Source organism: Hydra vulgaris, chromosome 03 (assembly GCF_038396675.1).
Source record: "Hydra vulgaris chromosome 03, alternate assembly HydraT2T_AEP".
In the NCBI taxonomy this organism is placed as follows: Eukaryota; Metazoa; Cnidaria; class Hydrozoa; order Anthoathecata; family Hydridae; genus Hydra; species Hydra vulgaris.
This window is the reverse complement of record NC_088922.1, coordinates 23,107,501-23,129,059: the sequence shown is the minus strand read 5'-3', so window position 1 is coordinate 23,129,059 and position 21,559 is coordinate 23,107,501. Positions and strand designations below refer to the sequence as shown.

The 21,559-nt window shown below is 26.9% G+C and overlaps 1 protein-coding gene across 3 annotated transcripts in view; it reads left to right on the top strand.

Annotated features, from left to right (window-relative positions):
• LOC101235941 (Fanconi anemia group I protein) overlaps nt 1–21,559 on the top strand; it is a 152,188-nt gene that overhangs the window by 47,202 nt on the left and 83,427 nt on the right. For all 3 annotated transcript variants that reach the window (XM_065792686.1, XM_065792685.1, XM_065792687.1), the window contains 3 exons: nt 6,935–7,004; nt 13,141–13,344; nt 13,493–13,582. In XM_065792686.1, coding sequence (XP_065648758.1) covers nt 6,935–7,004; nt 13,141–13,344; nt 13,493–13,582 — 364 coding nt within the window. The remainder of the gene's footprint in view (nt 1–6,934; nt 7,005–13,140; nt 13,345–13,492; nt 13,583–21,559) is intronic.

Below are 21,559 nucleotides of genomic sequence, written 5' to 3'. Positions count from 1 at the left end.
TGTATGAAATTAGGTGAAAAACAATAATTTTTAATACTTAAAATTGCCACCTTCGCTTCGCAAAATCGCTTTAAAACATATATTTACATGCCTCGGCATCGACTCTATCAATTTCAAGCATAGTTCTTTTGGAATTGAGTTCCAAGTGCTTTCAAGAACTTTCTTTAAGTGTGGTTTGCTTGTGATTTTAACGTTGCATATTTTAAGTTCCATCCAAGCCCAAATGTTTTCAGCTAGACTCAACCCAGGTTATTAGACACACCATGTCAATATTTTTTTGGATTGTAAACGTTTTTTGATACTCTTGGAATTTAGAATTTTGATATTTACGGTTTTAAGCATGTTTCCAGGGTGTCTTTGTATGTAAACTGATTCATTGAGCCTTCATATATTTTTATGGATCAAGCATCTTTATAGAAAATACATCCCCAAATGCCTACTGACAACTTGCATATACTTATTCACAAAATGAATTATAAATAAAAATAATTCAGCTCCAATCTTCAACAGACTGAATGAATTGCCGGTTATGATTGATTAGTTGAAAAAAAATCTGATTTGAAAAACAAGTTTGACAAATACAATTAGGATATAGTTTGGAAAATGCATATACTCAAATTTCATTTAATATTAAGGTTTTAAAAATGCATTCAAAATAGTTTTGTTTACAATATGCTATTTTAATTGGCGTTGTTGTTAATATTAAATATGGCGTAAATCAATTCATTTTTTTGTTTCACTTATTTAGATTACTTTCATTTTACTGGTGGTAAAAAATCTTTTTTCATAAAAGATAAAGTGCTTATCTTTTTATTATTTTTATAAAAATATTTAGTACGTCATTTTAATAATAATATATATTTTTTCAACTGCAGTTTGTTTTTCATCTTGTTTTTCTTTTCTTTTAAATCTTTGTATTTATTTTCTCTTAAATTATTGCTGCAAATTGAAATAAATGAATTAATTATAGATAAATTGAAATTTTACTCTTTCAACATTCACATACTTTCTACTCAAAAAGTATATTTTTATTGCTATGATGAAAGCGTAGACAACAAAGGCTTGGATTGTCATTTGCCTGAAAATATAAAGCATATCAAATTGTTTTGCGATTCCTGTGCAGGACAAAATAAAAACTGGACAGTTTAGCATTTATTTTATCATCTAGTTCATAAAATAGAAAGATTTGACAGCATAACAGTTTCATATCCTATTAGAGGTCATTCCTACATGGAATGTGACAGAGATATGGCTATTATTAATCAAAAGTTTCCAGTAGAAACCCCAGAAGATTGGAGGAGTGTTTTCCAGGCATCTCGCAAAAAACCAGAGTCATTCAACATTATTATAAACATGACACAAGAAAAGTTTCTGAAGTTTACAGAGTTTTTAAAGTCAAGCTTTTTAGTTGTTTGTCTATTTAAGACACGTTGACTCAGAGAAGTTGAAATATCAAAGGCTAATTCTAACTTAATTATGTATAGGGAAAACTGGAGTGGTATATTTAGTTCTATGCGTGTTACATCCCAAAGGTCTAGATCATGTTCTGGTTCAATGAGAGGGAGAATATTGACCCGATCTAAACATGTCTTTGAAGTGCCTGATAAGCCAAAACAAGCATACATAGCTCCTTTGCCACTTTCTTGCAAAAAATTCAAAGACTTATTGAAGCTAAAAAAATTTGTAAGTGAACAAAATAAGTCTTTCTATGATCAGTTGCCAGTTGATAACCTACTTGTCCAGGAATCAGAACCAGAGCAAATCTTTGACTCAGTGTAAGAGAATGTAAAAAATAATAACTATTTAGAAAACGTATATCTATATATTTTTAGAAATATTTTGTTGAAAATAAAAATAACATTTATTTTTATTAAGGATTTTTTCACAACGGGGTGTTTGTCTGGGTTATAGAATTTTAATGCAAAGTGATGGATTACAGACAATATGGTAGATAAATGGGGTTTTGGAAACAATTTGTTGCTACTTTTTATAAAGTTTGTAAAAATTTGACGAGTTATTTGATTTGTATTATCTACTACTATCTACTTTTAACAAAATAAGTGCTCTAAAAGGTTACAAGTTAATGTAGTTTACAAGCTGCTGAATTTACAACGGAAAAATCACAGATGTCCAAATTGAGTGTCTTGACTTTAAATGGACACTGTGAACAAATATTATTTGTAGTTAGCAAAAAGACTGCATTTATATATTGTGTTTAGACTATGTCATAAAAAAGTATTTTGGAATGAATAGATTATCAATGAACTGATATCTGATGTCTCTAAATACAAAATTTCATTTTTCTCAAAATGAGAAAAATGTGACATCTGTGGTTTTACCTGTGTGGTCTTCATATATATATATATATATATATATATATATATATATATATATATATATATATATATATATATATATATATATATATATATATATATATATATATATATATATATATATATATATATATATATATATATATATATATATATATATATATAATGAAAATCTTGTTTATGTAACAATTAGTAGTTTTTATATTAGCTTTTTTTAATTGTTAATTAACATCAGCAGCTTTTTATATTAGCTGCTGATGTTAATTAGCAATTAACAACTTTATTGTTAATTGCTAATTAACATCAGCATAAAACGATTGCCTTCTTAATATTAAGTATTCAGTTTAACAAGAGTTAACGACATTACTGTTAACTAATTAACATTAGCAGTTTTTAAAATGATTTTAATGAGCAGAAAAATAAGATGTGCAATTATTCTTCTTTAATGTTGTTAACTTTAAAGATTAAAATTCTTATTTTGTTATTATTGAAATTGTTGCACATAACTAAGAACATTTTCTTTTCCAACTGTACTTTGTTTTTTTTCTTCATTCAATCTTTTCATTTAATTTTCTTGTAGCTTTTCCCACCATTTGCAAAATTGTTGCAATTAATAAATTATTTTAAAATAAATATAAAATTATCAATGTGCGTTTGCACTTTTTTTTTTTTATTCATGAAGAAATCAGACGAAGCATATATTATAAAATATATTTTTGGTAAAAATGTTGCTTTATATAACATAAGTAACTGTTATAGTAGCATAAGTGTTATAGTAGCATAAGTGTTATTAAACATTTCACAAAACAATTTATTTTAGTATTAAGTATTCAGTTTAAATTTTTTAAAATTTAATATAATTGTTTTGATGTTTGCAAAAAAATTCAAAATTAAATTTTTTTTTAACATCAATTTAGATTTTATTTAAAATAATTGTTTTAAAAGGAATGCAAGTTCGTTAATTTTCAAGCATTATTTGTTATTATTGTTATATAAAACTCATTCTTGAAAAACTGTTATTAAGTTAAAAATTTAACAAATAAAAAAATAAAAATTTTGACTGTCCAAAAAAAATAATTGATTTCAATTCCATGTGTTAGCCTGTCAAATTGACTGCTTGTTTTTAATTTTTTATTTTCCAAGCTGCGTTAGTCTCTCCCAAAACCATTTTTTCTTTAAAATGGGCTCTGTGGCTATTAAAAATGGCTTAGGTTGAACAATATAAGAATCAATACCTCGATTTTTCAATATCTTTATAATAGTCTCTCTGCTCACACTCACACTATACTGCTCACACTCACACTGTACTGCTCACACACATTTTCTTATGCATTTTTCTGATTCATTTGCTTTTTTAGTGATTTTACAGTTGTTCAATGTGCCTTAATTATGCAAAGTTATTATTTGCTTTGTATCAAGCAAAATACTTTTTGAGCCTATTTCAAGTGGTTAAATACTTCATATATTGTAAACATCTATTTGAATCAGTTAAATACTTCATGTATCGTGAACATATAAAATGCAAGACTGTTAATAATTAAATTTTTTTTATTTGCCAAAAATTATCAATAAGAATGATTTTCATTGCTAAATTGTCATGGTCATTTTAGCATGCTTTTAAACAGACTTTAATTCGGAAGAGCAGTTAGTCGAAAACTATTTATCTAGGTGTTGTCCAAATTTAATTGTCACTTTTTTCCTTCTTGTTTGAACCAATTTTGCTAATAAACAAAAACTAGTAATTTAACGCCTTTCTTATAGTTTTTTTTTAAAGATTGTTCACAAAAAATATTTATTTTACTCGTCCAAACTTTATAGTACCACTGTAAAAAGTGAAAACTTAAATGGAATTCAATTGTTAAAAAACTTAAATAGAATTCAAATTTAAAAAATCCTAATTAAATTAAATAATTTTTATTGGCCAAGATCCCTTTTCAATTTACTAAAAACAAATTTCATTTGTTACTTTTTCTATATGAACAGTTTTCAAGTTTACACGAATAGTTTTTAAATTTACAACAACAAAAATGTCAACACACAGACAGATATTTCAATGCACAGACAGATATCTCATTAAAATGTCAACACACAAACAGGTATCTCAAAGAAAATGTCAACACAGAGACATATCTCATTACATTTAAATATTAGGAGATAGTAAATAAACATTTTTTTTTTATTGCAAGATCTTGTAACAATAAAGTAACAAAGCATGGTCTCTATTAAATGCAAATTAAAAAGTTTTAAAACTAAAATCTTACTGTTTGCTTTTTCATTGATAAAAAAAGTATTATTGACAAAAGAATGTGTTAAAAAACTCTAAACAATAAAATGACAAACTATTTCAAACCATATTTGTAATTAAATTTTAAAAAAAGTGTTTGATGCATCTAAACTTTTAAATTTTTCTTTTAGTTATCTTCCTTCGCATTTTTTTTCTTTAGTCAACTAAAGAAGTTAACACAATATATTTAAACTATTAAATGCTTTATTTTTACTGGATAATTTTTACTTAAATATTTTTTACTTAAATATTTTTTTCTTAGAGTTTAGAGAACTTAACTCTGACCAATTAATTAAAATTAAAATTTTAAACAACATTTTATTTACTTATTCAAACATTTTTTGTATATATTATTTTATATTTTATTATAAATTTTCATATAAATTCTTTTTTTATCTTGTAAAAATCATGTTTATATATATATATATATATATATATATATATATATATATATATATATATATATATATATATGCAACCTTTGGAATTAGAAATATTGTCGGAATTATTCATCATTGTTAGCAATTTATTGCCGACAAATGATATTAGCAATAAATTGCCGACCTCAAACTGTTAGAGGTTGGCATCAGGTCAACAAAAAAAATTTAACACAAAGGGGTTACCATAATTTATATATATATATATATATATATATATATATATATATATATATATATATATATATATATCGTTTTATAATTGAATAAAAAAAGTCTTTTAGATTACTTTAAATCGTCTTGGTTGATTGAGAAAATCTATAGCTCTTATATTAACAGCACCAATGTCAATATTTCATCACGTTTGGAAAACCTACAAAATTATCAATATTTTAAACTTCCTTATATTGGAAAAATATCTGACACTAACCAAACAAAAAAAAGAAAACAAAAATTAGACGCAATCATTAAAAAACATTGTAAATTGGTCACCATAAGATTGGTTTTCACTAGGTTAAAAATTTCAAAAAAATTTTTGATAAAAGATTACTTTCCTATAGACTTTAAATCATTCCTTGTCTATAAATTTGAATGCACAGGCTGTAAATCCTGTTTTATTGGCTGAACTACTTGCCATTTAAAGACATGAATAATCAAGCACTATAAAAAGGAGAAAAACTCACACATTTATTATAATAGTTTTAATCATGCTAGTTTTTCAATTTTTGATTCGGCCTCCAACAAATTTATACTAAAGCTCAAAGAAAGCATGTACATAGAGTGGGAAAAGCCTACTGTTAATAAACAAATGAACCATTTAAGAATAATAATTTCAGTTTAGTTCCTTTTAACATTATTGATTCTTTTATCTTTTTAAAACATTTGTTACATTATTTTATTTTTTATTATAAGGTCTCTATTAATTCAACTTAATTTTGCTAATTTGATTTAAGCATTTTAATATATTTACACTGAGGATGGCTATGATATAGTCGAAACATGTATTTATGAATTAAATGGTTTTAACAAAAACTTAAAAGTTGTCTTATTTATTAGAATATTTACACATTTTGTGCTGAGTAGAAACTTTATATATATATATATATATATATATATATATATATATATATATATATATATATATATATATACATATATATTAACGAAGAAAAAGCAACTTTTTCTATGGTACTTTAAGTTTCATGCCTATACGGCAATCATCAGCCATTGAATACAAATTCAAAAACAAAAAAAACCGCTAAAATTACAAAATACTGTGTAGTGGGATCTTAACGTCGCTAAGAAAAAACAAAATATCAGCTAATCACCGGTGGTATAAAGGTGATAACTTGTTAAATAAACGAAATGAGTTGATTTCAAAATGCAGACACAAGAATAAATTCCTCTTATCTTTTTTTGACACCGGTGATTAGCTGATATTTTGTTTTTTCTTAGCGACGTTAAGATCCCACTACACAGTATTTTGTAATTTTAGCGGTTTTTTTTTGTTTTTGAATTTGTATTCAATGGCTGATGATTGCCGTATAGGCATGAAACTTAAAGTACCATAGAAAAAGTTGTTTTTTCTTCGTTAATATATATGTATATCGCTCTATTTGAAGTATCTTTTTAATATTGAGCACTCTTTTACGACTATGAGTTTTGTTTTATTATTATAATACAAAACAGCCTCAAATATCAATATATATATATATATATATATGTGTGTGTGTGTGTGTGTGTGTGTGTGTGTGTGTGTGTGTGTGTGTGTGTGTGTGTGTGTGTGTGTGTGTGTGTGTGTGTGTGTGTGTGTATATATATATATATATATATATATATATATGTATATATGTATATATATATAAATATTATCATAGGATGTTCCATGATGTTCCACAAGATATTATTCCTCAACTCATATACCATTCACTTATATTTACAAGTAAGGTATGAATGTAATTACATTTTAAATTATGTTTTAAAGTCACTTATACAAAAGTATTTATACATATATATATATATATATATATATATATATATATATATATATATATATATATATATATATATATATATATATATATATATATTATATATTTATATATATATATATATTTATATATATGTATATATATATATATATACACACACACAGAGTGTATATATATATACATATATATATATATATATATATATATATATATATATATATATATATATATATATATATATATATATATATATATATATATATATATATATATATATATATATATATATATATATACACACACAGAGTGTATATATATATATATATATATATATATATATATATATATATATATATATATATATATATATGTATATATATATACACACACAACAGAGTGTATATATATATATATATATATATATATATATACACATACACAGTGCTCAAAGTGGAGAGAAAAAAACAGGATGGTATTCGGTAAATTAAAAATACCATCCAGCCTAATTAATGTTATATATAGAGATTTATAAAAAGGTTTATACTTTAAAAAGGTGATGGGATGGCATCCCGTCGCATCCCACCTCACTTTGGGTACTGTACATATATATTTATATATATATATATATATATATATATATATATATATATATATATATATATATATATATATATATATATATATATATATACAAGTACATATATATACAAATACATATATATGCATATACATGTGTATATGTATAAATATGTATATATATATGCATAAATATATGTATATATATCTACATATATATGTATATCTATATATATATATATATATATATATATATATATATATATATATATATATATATATATATATATATATATATATATATATATATATATATATATATATACATATATCATCATCTGTAAATTTTTTTGTTTAACAAATCAATTTTACATATTGTTGGTAAAATGCAGTTAAAGTTTAGAAGGGTGTTACTGCTCTCTTTTTTTTAATATATATTTTAGGTGTTTTGTTTTAGTTTAGGTGTTTAGGTGTTTTATATCTAGTTTCAATGTATTATCTTTACTTTAAAATTATTATTAATATGATACTCTATTTATTTAAAAATATCTTATTTGGACATTGAACAAAACTTCACTGAGTGCAAAATCTTTAACAGTTTTATAAGATATTGAAAAAAATAAATAAAAGGATAATTTACAAAGCAGCACAACATTACATACAATATATAATCTTGTTTTGTATAACATTTAAAAAAAATATATAATCTTGTTTTGTATAACATTTTTAAAAAATATATAATCTTGTTTTGTATAACATTTTTAAAAAATGAAACAGCATAAAAATAAGAAACTCAAAAAAATCTCTTTATTTATCACAAACTTGAAAAGAACTTTATTATAGTTGTAATATTATTTATAATTTCATAATCTTATTTGCAGTCTCCTTTGTTTTTTTTTCGTCTTTCATAAAATACTGGAGCTTTTGGCTAAATTTCTTTATTTTTATTTTTCAATAGTGAAAATTGCTCAGTTTTTAGAGCCTTAATTTTTGGCACTTGCATTAATTCGGTAGGTTTTTGTTTCAGTGTAATTCATACATAACCAAATATAACAATTTTAAAGTCTTCATTGAAAAATGTTTTAAAATTGACTTTCTAAATTATATTTTTATTGCACACAATTTGTTTTATTTTTCGTGTAAGGAACTTTAAAAAAAAAGGAAAATTTGTTGCTTTTTGGAAGTCTAGAAAATCTATGGGAACCATCTGCAGTATTTTAAAATTACTTGATTTTGTAGACATTTTTTAAAACTGTTATCAGACCAATTAAACTGTATACTTATAATTTTTTTAATATAACTCTCAATAACACTGTGTATTGCATCAATTTCATGTAAGTTACCATGTCCGGCTCAGAAATTTTTATTTCTATAATTTCTCTTGATTCTGAGCCAATAATTCAATTTTTGCCAATGTTCAATGTCCGAATCTGTTCAATGTCCGAATATTAAACAATATGTTAGAAATTACATTTTCTTTTTTAAATTTTGAACAAAAAGATCTGAATATTTTGATAAGTAATGCTGATTCATTATATTTTATAGTAAATATTGAAGAAACATATCATAAAACAAAATTCTGTAACAACAATACATTTTCAGTAAAAATTGGATATTGAATAGGGTTTCCCATCCGGATATCCGAATATTTGATTATTCGGATAATGTCTTATTTTGACTATTCAACAATCTGGATAATTTTCATTAAATATCTGCCAATCCTGCTATTTTTTGATAAATTAAAATATTGTTTTCAAACAACGGGAAACTTAAAGATGGAGTTAAAAAGATGGAAAGTTTAATTTAAAATAACAATCTTTCAAATAAGTTCAGTATTTTTACCCAAAATAAAAACTTATTTTTATTTTATAAATGTTAGTTTATTTTTTTCTACTCTTTGTAACAATTGTTTGTTGTTACACCTTGTAGCTCAGTTGTTTAAGCACAATGATTTTTGTCTGCTCAATATTACATTAATGTAGTGTTAAGTAGACAATTATTATTTTTTTATGTATATATTCTTTAAATATGGGCATTTTGACTATAAGTTAAATGTTTTTAATATTATATTTTCAAATTTTTTTTTTAATTTATTTTTAAGTGTAATGATTTTTTTGTAATTTTTTTTTTAGTGATTTTTGAAACATTAAGGATTCTTAAACAGCTTTTATCTATTATTAAATTGCTTTTAGTTTATTTCTGCTTGCTATATGATTAAGATTATTTTACTTTTTTATTATTATTTTAAGCTTATGTAATGTTTCCAGTTTGTTATAACAATAAGTTATAAGCATATTTACAAAAGTATTTAGTTTAAGAAGTAATTTATTGTACAAAATTATAGATTAATATTTCACTCTAGATATATTACCTATATTTTAAAGTTATAATTAATTTTTTGATTTCTTAAACTTTAAAAGTTGTAGTAATGTCAAAACCAACTGAAGTTTGGAACCATTTTAAGAGAAATGAAAAAAATTGGGATATTGCTTTCTGTAAGCATTGCAGTAAACAACTAGGATGTAAAGGACCATCTACAACACCGCTTCTTAATCATTTTAAAATTCATAAGATTTTTATTTCTCTAATTTCAAAATTCCTCTAGTCTATCTACTGCTACTGAAAATTCATTAAAGAATTCATTATATTAGTTCATAAAAATAAATATTAATAATTATAATTCATTATAATTCATTAGTTGTGAACAAAATGAACCATTGACATCAAAAAAGTTTAAAAGTACTTATGCTGACAATAGTATAAAAAATTTTATTAAAACTAAAACATTCGAGGATATTTTATTGCGATGTGTGGCAGAGGATCTTAATGCTACACTTCATGCCCTAGTTGATAATTTACCAAAAAAAATTGAAGTGTATGTATTGGGGTTCACATAAAAAGTACATGTAACGCTATACAAACCAAACTATATGTAGTAACAGTTTATGTAGATGATAGCGAAGATAGTGAATGTGAATCTATCAAAAGCATTGACAATGAGTTGAATACAAATAGTTTTGAAAAGCTAACAAAATCTGCAACCTAGAGGAAGACATTGAAATTATAGATCTCACTGAAGATTTTCAAGAAGTTGTAAAAAATCTCAGAAGAGTTAGAAAATTGGTAAAATTCTATTCAGTCAAGAACAACATTTTACAAGGATATGTTAATGAACAAGCAGGCATGACATTGCAATTGATGTTAGATGTTAAAACTCGGTGGAATTCATTGATAACCATACTCAAACTATTCCTTCAAATAAAGGATCCTATAAATAAAACTTTAAATAAATAAGGGCAACAAAATATTTCAGAAAAGAATGATAATAATTTTCTTAGAAACAGGTAGTATTCCACATTTTACTAAATATTTTGAATATACTTCAAAATCTGCCGCCATTGCATTAGTAGTAGAAATATTTAAAAGGACTATCCATCTAGTGGTGACAGTAGCAGTACTGAGCACAATGAGGTTGAGGAAGTTGCAAAAGAAATTGCAAGTGAAAGTATGCTTAAGTGAAAATGCTAGTACTATTGCAGCAAAAGCTGAAAGCAGCAATTTCCTCATTAGTACCGTTTTCAAGGAAATATCATTTAGAAAAATGATATTTGCTTGAAATTATTTTAGGTGTGAGCAATAAATCTATGATATTTCTAGAGTTAAATAATCATACTACCTAATCAAAAAAAGATATTTTCAAAAATAGAGTTTACATGATAATAATCAACTAAATTAAAAAGGGTTGCATATTAGACTACTTTGCCCTATATATACGATATATAACGGGTGATGCGGAAGTTATCGGACAAATACTAATTTCATTATTTGAGCATAATAATTAGTTTTTGTGGTTTTATGCGTAGGCATAAACGTTCTATAAAATATAAACTTTATTATTTGAAACACAGTTATTTAAAATGAGGTTAAATGCAGCTGAATGAGAATCTTTTCGAAAGCGACTAAAAATGTTTTTTGTAAATAGACCTAATATAAAAAAAAAAATCGTAAACCATTTTGAAAAAGAAGGATTTGCTCGAAGTACAATATATGATAACCTAAAAAGACTTAAAACTGTTCAATCGTTTTCTGATAGAAAGCACTCTGGTCGTCCGACATCCTGGACTAGAGAAAAGAAAGCCGAATTAAAGAGACTTGTCAACAATCGAAAAGGGGTCAGTGAGAAAAAATAGGTTTTAAATTTGATGTAAATCAAATAACCATTGGTTGTCAGTTAAAAATAATAATTATTAAATATAGAAAACGTGACTTCAAAAATACACTATAGAAAAACATTTAAAGACAAAGAAAAGAAGCTGAAAACTAGTTAACCAACTCTATAACACAAAATTGCTTCTGGTCATCGATGACGAAAAATACTTTTGTTTTGCAGGGGACAACATGCCTGGAAATTATACTAGATAAACAACAAAAAAACATGCCCAGAAAGTGTTTGTTTTGTAGGGAAAAAAAAATTCCAATAATTTTATTAATGTGGATAGTCTTATCTGACTGTGGTATGTCCGAGCCATTGTTTCTCACTTCCAATGCTGTAGCAATTATTTCATTGATCTATATTGATAAATGTTTAGAAAAACGATTTCTTCTATTCATTCACAAGTATAATAGAGGCTGTAACTATTTATTTTGGCCGGATTTAGCAAGTGCTCATTATTCTGAAGATTCTATAAAGTCTATATTTAGTGGACCAATATGTCTATTACATTGATAAAGAATCTGATCCTCCAAATGTGCCTCAAGCACGACCAATTGAAAACTTTTGGGGACATTTGGCACAAAAGGTTTACAAGGAAGATTGGTAAGCTTCAACAGAGCAAGGTTTGATTGATCGAATTAAATTAAAACTACAATCCTTTTAATTTTTTATAGTCGCTTATGAAAGACATCAGAGCAAATTGAGATCAATTGCAGATATTGTACTTTAAGCAAATCCTTCCTTTTCAAAGTGATTTACTATTTCTTTTTTTTTAATATTAGGTTTATTTACAAAAAACTTTTTAAGTCGCTTTTGAAAAGATTCTCATTCAGCTGCATTTAACCTCATTTTAAATAATTGTGTTTCAAATAATAAAGTTTATATTTTGTAGAACGTTTATGCCTACGTATAAAACCACAAAAACTAATTATTATGCTCAAATAATTAAATTTTGATTAAGAAGTTATCAGATTTGTTCATTATCTTCCGCATCACCCATTGTATATATATTATATCAGAGATATATATATCACGTCCCTGGTAGTACCGCGCTCAACTTGTTTCTCCGTGCAGCGGCCTTGTTCGTCAAGTTTCGTGTTTCGGAGTTATGGAGTTGAGAGAGGGTTATAACCACAATTAAGTAGTCTCCTCGTCTGCAGTGGCCTTGGGCTTTAGGGAGGTGAATTAACAAAAATCTAGAGATATATATATATATATATATATATATATATATATATATATATATATATATATATATATGTATGTATGTATGTATATATATTATTTTTAAAAAAATTCTTAGAGCTCCAAACAAGAATTGTTTAAGTCAGTTATTGAGTTTTTTCATTTAAATTCATCTGCAAATGTTGATGAAGATTTAAATCCATTTCTTCGTGATACTGGTGATAAAAAATTTAAAGAAGTTGAGAAAAAGACATTAGAAAGAATTTTATTTGCTGCAAAGCATGAACTTACTATTGGAAAAGATTTTATCAAATTAATGAAGGTTTGAAAAATTATAATTATTTTTATAAATAAAAATTTTTTTTAAATTAAACTCTGGTCAGAAATTTATTTGAAAAATGCAGGAGCAGATAAAACTATAAGCTTGATATTTTCAAAATAAATTCAAAATTTTGAATGACTAATTATAGAATGAAGAAGCATTAAATGAAAACTTACTGTCACCGTTCTGTTTTGGTATTTGTTTGACTTTAATTGGTATTCACCAACTTGAAGAGCAGGTTTGTGACAATACTATATATATATATATATATATATATATATATATATATATATATATATATATATATATATATATATATATATATATATATATATATATATATATATATATGTATATATGTATATATATATGTGAATTATGTTAGTGTATTTTACAAATAGAGTGCTCAATGTTCTTAAAGAACAGAGCAATAATAAATTAGTAAAAAAACACTTATCTAACCTTTTTCATTAGGAACCTGATCATCAGGAAGAGTTCACTCTTCCTGATGATCCAGCAATGGTGAAACTTCAAGTTGAAGAAAAAAGTTAGATAAGTGTTTTTTACTAATTTATTTATATGTATATATATATATATATATATATATATATATATATATATATATATCTTTTTATATATATATATATATATGTATGTATGTATGTATGTATGTATGTATGTATGTATGTATGTATGTATGTATGTATGTATGTATGTATATATATATATATTTATTTATTTATATGTATATATATATATATATATATATATATATATATATATATATATGTATGTATGTATATATATGCATATGTATATGTATATATATGTGTGTGTTTTGATTAAGTATTTTTTATTCAAAACTTCAATGAAGTTTAAGAATTTGGTCACATCATAAACATTTTTTGCCGTTTCATGAAAATTATTTTCCTTCATTTTTAAAGCATATTTATTTGTAAACATTACTTGATTGCTCAAACTTGGTTGCTTTAAAAAAAAAACAATTCTTGAAAGTTGTGTGTTCAGCTGAGTGTGTTATTGCTATGAACATAAAGTGTAAAATAACAACCAACCCAATTTAGAAGTAGTAGTAGTAGATGCTGTAGCCGCCCGAAGACGACGAGTGTGTGTATTAATAACACACTTAGACAGCCGTGTCAGTATTAATTTTATTTAAAAGGAGCCAATTGTCTAATTGTGCTTTAAAACTGTTTACTGATTTTGCATTAACTACATCTTTAGGTAGTTTATTCCATGGTTTTGTTATTCTGTTAGTAAAGAATGAGTGTCTTAAGTTGCACTTTGTTTTTTCGCATTCAAACCTGACACCGTTTCCTCTAGATAATTGAAAATCATTAGGCTTGAAACTGTTTAAAAAGTCCACATTTTCAATCTTATTTAATAACTTATAAGTCTGGATCAAATCTCCACGAAGTCTGCGTTCACATAATGGGCTGAGGCCAAGAATCTCCAGTCTTTCCTCGTGTTTCATTTTTGCCAGAGTCGGATTGAGTCTCGTAGCCCTGTGTTGAACTTACTCGAGCAGTTCTATTTCTCCTTTAAGCTGAGGGGACCACACTGGAACCGCGAATTCAATTATTGGGCGAACAAACGTCACGTATAAGACTTTAAGAGTCTGCACATCCAGTTTCACAAATGTGTTTTTAATCATTCCCAGCATTTTATTTGCCTTCGAGCTGCAAGATATAATTTGCTGTCTCCATTTCATGTTTGCTGAGAATAATACGCCTAGATCTTTTTGAATAGTAGTTTGTCCTAGGACAACATTATCCATAGAATAATCGTGTTTTGGATTGTTACTTCCATAATGTATTATTTCGCATTTTTCTTTATTGAATTTCACTAACCATTCTTTAGACCAGTCCCAAGCACTGTTTATATCTCGTTGAAGACTGTTTATTTTCTCTATTGAGTTCACATCGATCATTATGTGTCATCTGCATAGAGCTTGGCTACATTTTGTATTCTATCCGGCAGGTCATTTATGAACAAAACAAACAATATCGGGCCAATTACCGATCCCTGCGGAACTCCGCTGTAGATATCGCGCCAGCTCTAAACAGTATCACCGTTGACTACGCGTTGCTTTCTATCTTTTAAAAATTCCTCTAACCACTTTAGCAGCTTTCCTGTAATTCCATACGCTTTTAATTTTAAAACGAGTCTTTTGTGCGGCACTGTGTCGAAAGCTTTCGCAAAGTCTAAATAAACCACATCTATCAGATATTTTCTGTTAAATAATCCACAGTTTCCATGAGATTTGTCGTGCATGATCTAGATTTAACAGATGCATGTTGACACTTCGATAAAAATTTATTGTCCGTAAAATGTGCCAAAAGTGAGTCTTTTATTATGCTCTCCAGAATTTTACACGGCACAGAATTCAGTGATACTGGTCGATAATTATTTGCTTATAGCTTACTGCCTTTGTTCTTAAAGATTGGGGTAATGTTCGCAAATTTCCATTGCTTAGGTAGTTTGCTCTTATCAATCGAAGACATAAATAACAATGTGATTGGTATTGCTAGTCCTTCAGCGCAATTTTTTAAAATGATAATACTCAATTGATCAACTCCACATGATTTCTCAATGGATAATTTGCTTAATCTTGTTACTACGTCACTGTAATTAATTGCACTCTCGTCAAAATCTAAATATTTACCCCCACATCTCGATCCAAATTCTGGTAATACTTGGTCGCCCTCTCTAGTGAAAGAGTTTTGAAAATTTTCGTTTAAAATGTCAACAATCTCACTAGTCGTATTTGTAACATTTCCTTCGACGTTTTTTATCGCTTTAATTGAGCTCTTTACATTTTGTTGATCGTTCACATATTTAAATAGTATCTTCTTGTTTCTAATCGATTTGTAGACCAGTTCGCGTTCGTATTTTTTTCTGGCTTTTCTCGTTTCAATTTTAACTGTTTTACACAATGCTTTGTATTCGTTTACCATATTTTTGTTTTTCCAATTTGTGCAACAGTTTAAATGTCTCATTCGTCTTTTGTTCTTCACAAGTTCTTTTAGTTCATTGTCAGTCCAAAAAATTCTTTTACGAGTCCTGTTTTTCGAGCTGTGACACGGTATATATTTTTGACAAGCTTCGTTAACATAAAAAATGAGCGTGTCGTACATCTCTTGAACATTAATTGCATCAAAAATGTTTACCCAGTCTGTATTTGTAAAAAATTTGTTCATTCCTGCGAAGTCAGCTTTTTTTAAAATATATTTCCGATTGCTAGCTACAGTTTTTGTCTCATGGTGATTGAGTGCATATTTAAAGCAAATTACAAGATGTCCTTTGCTTATATTCCCTAATACCGCATTTGTCTCAACTTGAAATAATCTTTGTTCGTTTACTGTGAACAGTAAATCCAATGTATTCTCGTACGTTGATTCGTTTAGTTGAAAAGTAGGTATCGCGATGTGCTGAATTATAAATTCGTTGTTTATTATTTCCGAGAAATGATGTTCTATCGAGTGTTCACTGGAATTTATTGCATGAACTGCTCCATCTGACCATTCAATTTTCGGAAAATTAAAGTCACCCATTATTAAAAGATCTTTAAAACCCCGTTTGTCCACATATTCTCTTGCAGTTCTGAAAACATTTCTGAAAAGTTCCATATCTACCACATCGTTTGGTCGGTATATGCATCCTACCAAATATTTGTCGTTCCCGAAAACTAGTACAGTCCAGATTTGTTCTAAGTCAGTAAATACAAACTCCTCCGCCCACGCGGCCGTCTTTTCTGTCACTACGATATAAGCAAAAATTTTCCACACACGTAATTGAAGTTTCACTAAACCATGTTTCCGTTACTCCGATTATGTTTGGTTCATTCAGGTGACACAATACTTTAAATTCCTCAAACTTGTTGTTTAGTGAAGTGGCGTTCAAATATATACAGGATAAATACGATAAATTTTCGCTTTTTTTCGCTTTCATTTTTTTTTTCTCTATAGTTGTTTTTTAAATCTCACAATCTCGTTTCCACGAATCGCATATCGAAAGGGCGAGTTGGCGTCAAGCTTCGAATTTAAGTCGTTTCGTTTCTTCCTCGACTCAAAGTCCTGTAGTCTCTCGGCCTCTGTCAAGTCTGGGCATATATAGACTTCTTTAAAATCTTGCTTTTTTCTTAGCTTTTTTGACGCGAGTAAGAGAGGATTTCTTTCGCCTTCGGATAACTCGAGTAGAATCGGGCCTGGTTTGGCAGCGTTTTTTGATTTGAATCTCCTTAAATGTATCGGTTTACCATTTTCTTTTCCTATTGTTTTTAGTAAGTCCTCAATTGCTTTCTTGTCTTCTTCAATTATATCTTTGCTCTCAGTTTTGCTGGACTCTTTAATTCCATATATAATGACGTTCTTTTTGCGTTTCTTTCGCTCCTCCTGCTCATTAATTGCTGCGTTAACCACAACTAGTTGTTCTTTCGGTTTTTTTGCGTTTCGCGACACCACATTAACCCAATCATTTCCAATGTTCACTGTTGAAGTCATAGCATTTGTTGTTTTGTCCTCCAGCGTTTTAACTCTTTTCTCTAATTCCACAATTTGATTATCTTTCACAACAATCGCTGTTTCAAGAACAGATATTCTCTTTATTAGCGCTTCTATTTCCGTCTTGGTTACCATTTTTTGTGGTGACGGTATCCAAGCAGCCAATTTTATTTTTATTTTTTACGATATTTGTTGTTAATTGAGATAAGATTTAAATTGCCCCTCGGGAGTATATACTTCAGAGTTGATACGGTTGGTTGAATATATTAATATGTGATATTAGATTAAATAAAGCTAAGTTGAAACTAAATTTATAACTTGAGTTTACCAGTTCTGTTAAAAATCACAGCGTGAAAGCAGAAAAGTATACCAAAACCAGTAGACCAGTATTAGTAACCGATAAATCTGCTCCAAACGGTGAAAACAATATACAAAGTATTTTGTATACATATACCAAAAAACTGAATAACTTTATTAAGCTCCAATAACACGTCCGATCTCTTTAATTACTTGTTGTTATGTTGGTAAAATGCTTTTTTACATTCAAGTAAATAAGCATTTTACCAACATAACAAGTTCAAGTAGCGAATGATTTTTTTTTAATTCTATTGTATTAAAACTTTTTCAAATCAGCCGAACTTATATAGCTGAATTTTCAAGCTGATTATATTTTTTTACTGTTACTATAGTAGAATGTTATTGTTAAAATCAAGTAAACAATAAATTTTACTAATTGTGTAAAGGTTGCTAACAAGTTGTTGTATTGAAATTGAAATTTATTAGTTTTTTATTAAAATGTTGTTCATTTATTCTAGTTAGTTTATGTCAGTTTATAATAGTTTGAAGTATTTTCATATCTAGATCACAATAAATATCATCAATAAAAAAAGTCAGTATTGCAATTGAAAATAGTTATGGATATTAACCTTATGACTATGTCATAATGGTTCCAAACACCTGACAATTGGTGACAGTTTTGATGCTACCTATATTGTTCTATCTTGATTTCAAACATTTGGGCATTACATTATTAATAGTCAGTCAATGATTATCGTTAATAAATGATAAATCTTTTGCAATAAAAGTTAAAAATTTGTTAGCAACTGCGTAGTAAAAGTAAAGTTTAAAAAAATTCAAACTTTACTTACTGAAGTCTATATTTTAGATACTAAAGATCTTAAGTTATTGGATAAAATAAATAGCAAATCATTTACCAAAGATTACTTTGTGACTATATTCCATTACTAAGGATTACTTTGTGACTATATTCCACTACTAAGGATACTTAGTGACTATATTCCATTACTATGGATTACTTAGTGACTGTTCCATTACTATGCATTACTTAGTGACTATATTCTATTACTAAGGATTAGTATTTACTTTGTGGCTATACTCCATTAGCAAGGATTACTTAGTGACTGTATTACATTATTATGGATTATGTAGGAGTACTTAACTATGCTTGTTCTATACACATGAGATGTTCTCTAAACATAGATCTTAAAAAATTTGCTTGTTTGATTAATAAAGTTTATTCTCCACCAAGGTTCAAAAAGAAGTCTTTCAAACTGCAAAATTTGTCTTAGATTTTGTTCTTTACCATTAAACAACTGAATCTTGACGTTTATCAAACTAATATAAGAAGAATTGCAAAAAAACAACATTAAGGGTATCGTAATCTATTTGTTACCTGCAAACTTTCTCTACACAATGGTTAAAAGTCATGATGAGCAATCAGGATTTTTAACAATCAGATCAGATCTTTTAAATTTCAAACAGTACTCACTCTCAGATAGAATTGAGCAATTTAAATTTTTATCTGCTTACCATATATCATGTAGGTACTCTTGCCTGCCGAATAAACAGGTGGTCTTAATAAATGAGAGGTTGGAAATATTTCTGAAATCTAATAAACAGGGAGGGGTTTAATAAACGAGAGGGTTGGAATTTTAAAAAAGCTAAAAACACGAAAACACTAGAAGAAAATTATTAAACTCAGAAGAACAACCTAATCTTTTTGTGAAATTAAAAAAAATCTAAAACTGCACAAGTTTAATAAGCATCCATTTTCCAGTTTTATTAGCATGCTTTTTAAAAATAGCCCATTCTAGTTTTTTCAGTTTTTCCATCAAAGTAGACACTGTGTATGTATGTATGTACATTTATTTTTGAAAAAAAGTAAATTATGGCTATATTTTGCATTTTTCTAGTAAATCGTCTTATTTTCTACATTTTGACAGATTTTGAAAGTTATTTCTCAAAAAATGCATGTGCACCATTGATTTAAAGCTTTTTTGCTGCATTTTTTTCAATGATTTAATTTTGTGTTCACACTATATTGATTGCGCTGGATAAACTATTATGTTGTAGGTTATATGGTTTTTTGTGTTTAATGCGATGGAATTAAAAATGGAAATAACCGTATAAACTCATCATAAAATGTTGCAAGCATTGTATTGCAGTGATATTACAAAATAGTCCAAAGTTTCCTTGATTGGAAGTTTTTATTACTTAATCAGTAATAATATGAAAAGTTGGTATTAAGTGACCGGGGCCCTGGCCCCAGCTAAAAATGAGACTTTTTGCAAATCCGGCCCTGGCAGAATTATAAGATTTAGTAGAGGTTGATAGCCGGGGCTAGAAAAAAATTTATAATACTTTAAATATAATTTTATGCTTACATTTACTGTTTATTAAATACTGGCATACATTTATATATTTTTAAACTCTAATTTACTTCCAACAAGATTGCAAGCAACCATTATTTAGTTGTTTAAACCATTATGAGTTACTTTAAAATAGAGAATAAGTTAAAATTCTTGGAAACCTATAACTTAAGACTTAAAAAGTTTTAAGTTGTATAAAAAAGAAAACATGAAGATGGGTAGGAGTTATAAGGATTTTTTTTATGTTCAAGTAAAAAAACTGGAATAAAAGTTTTTATAACATAAATGCAACTTGTTGAATAAAAAGCCAAGCAAGAATGAGTTTTGGTTTATCGTTATAGAGATGATAGCTTGTTTGAGCATTGACCATGATTGTATTTGTAGAAAAAAGAAAGAAATGCAACCTTACAACATTGGGAGAGTAGCTCAAACTTTTAGACTTTGTCTGAGAGTAAGAGAGTTGTTATTTGTCAATATAGAGATGCCAACAATATTGCAATATTTTTTTGTAGTAAATAAATCAGTTTTGTTGTCCAACAAAAGTTGTGGGTTTTAAGACCAGAATTTAAATCCATAAGCCTCTGCAAGCCTTAGGCTGTTACAAAAGTGAGATCAGATTTAAAATCGACTGTTTGTTATAAGTAATTAAAAAGTCATGATTTTTTTCAAGACAAGAGTATAAAGTTGAGTTGTCAACAAATAGAAGATCATGAAGATTGTTATTGTAGGTAAGAAACAATACAAGAGTAAAGATAGAACCTTGTGGTACCCTTTAAGTTACATGAAGTAACGTAGCGGGTAGACCTTCAAGAATATCTTTACCACTGCAGTTAGAAAGAAATAGTTTTATAACCTCAAAACCTTTATATAAAGAAACTAATAACAGAGTGAAGACTAATCGCAGGATAGTTGGAGATGTCAAAGTGTTTTCTAGAGTTTTGAAAAATTGGAACCACTTATTTAGCACTTTTTAAAAGTTTAGCAAAAACTGAAGAGAGTTCTGGAGAACACTTTTTTAAGGCTATG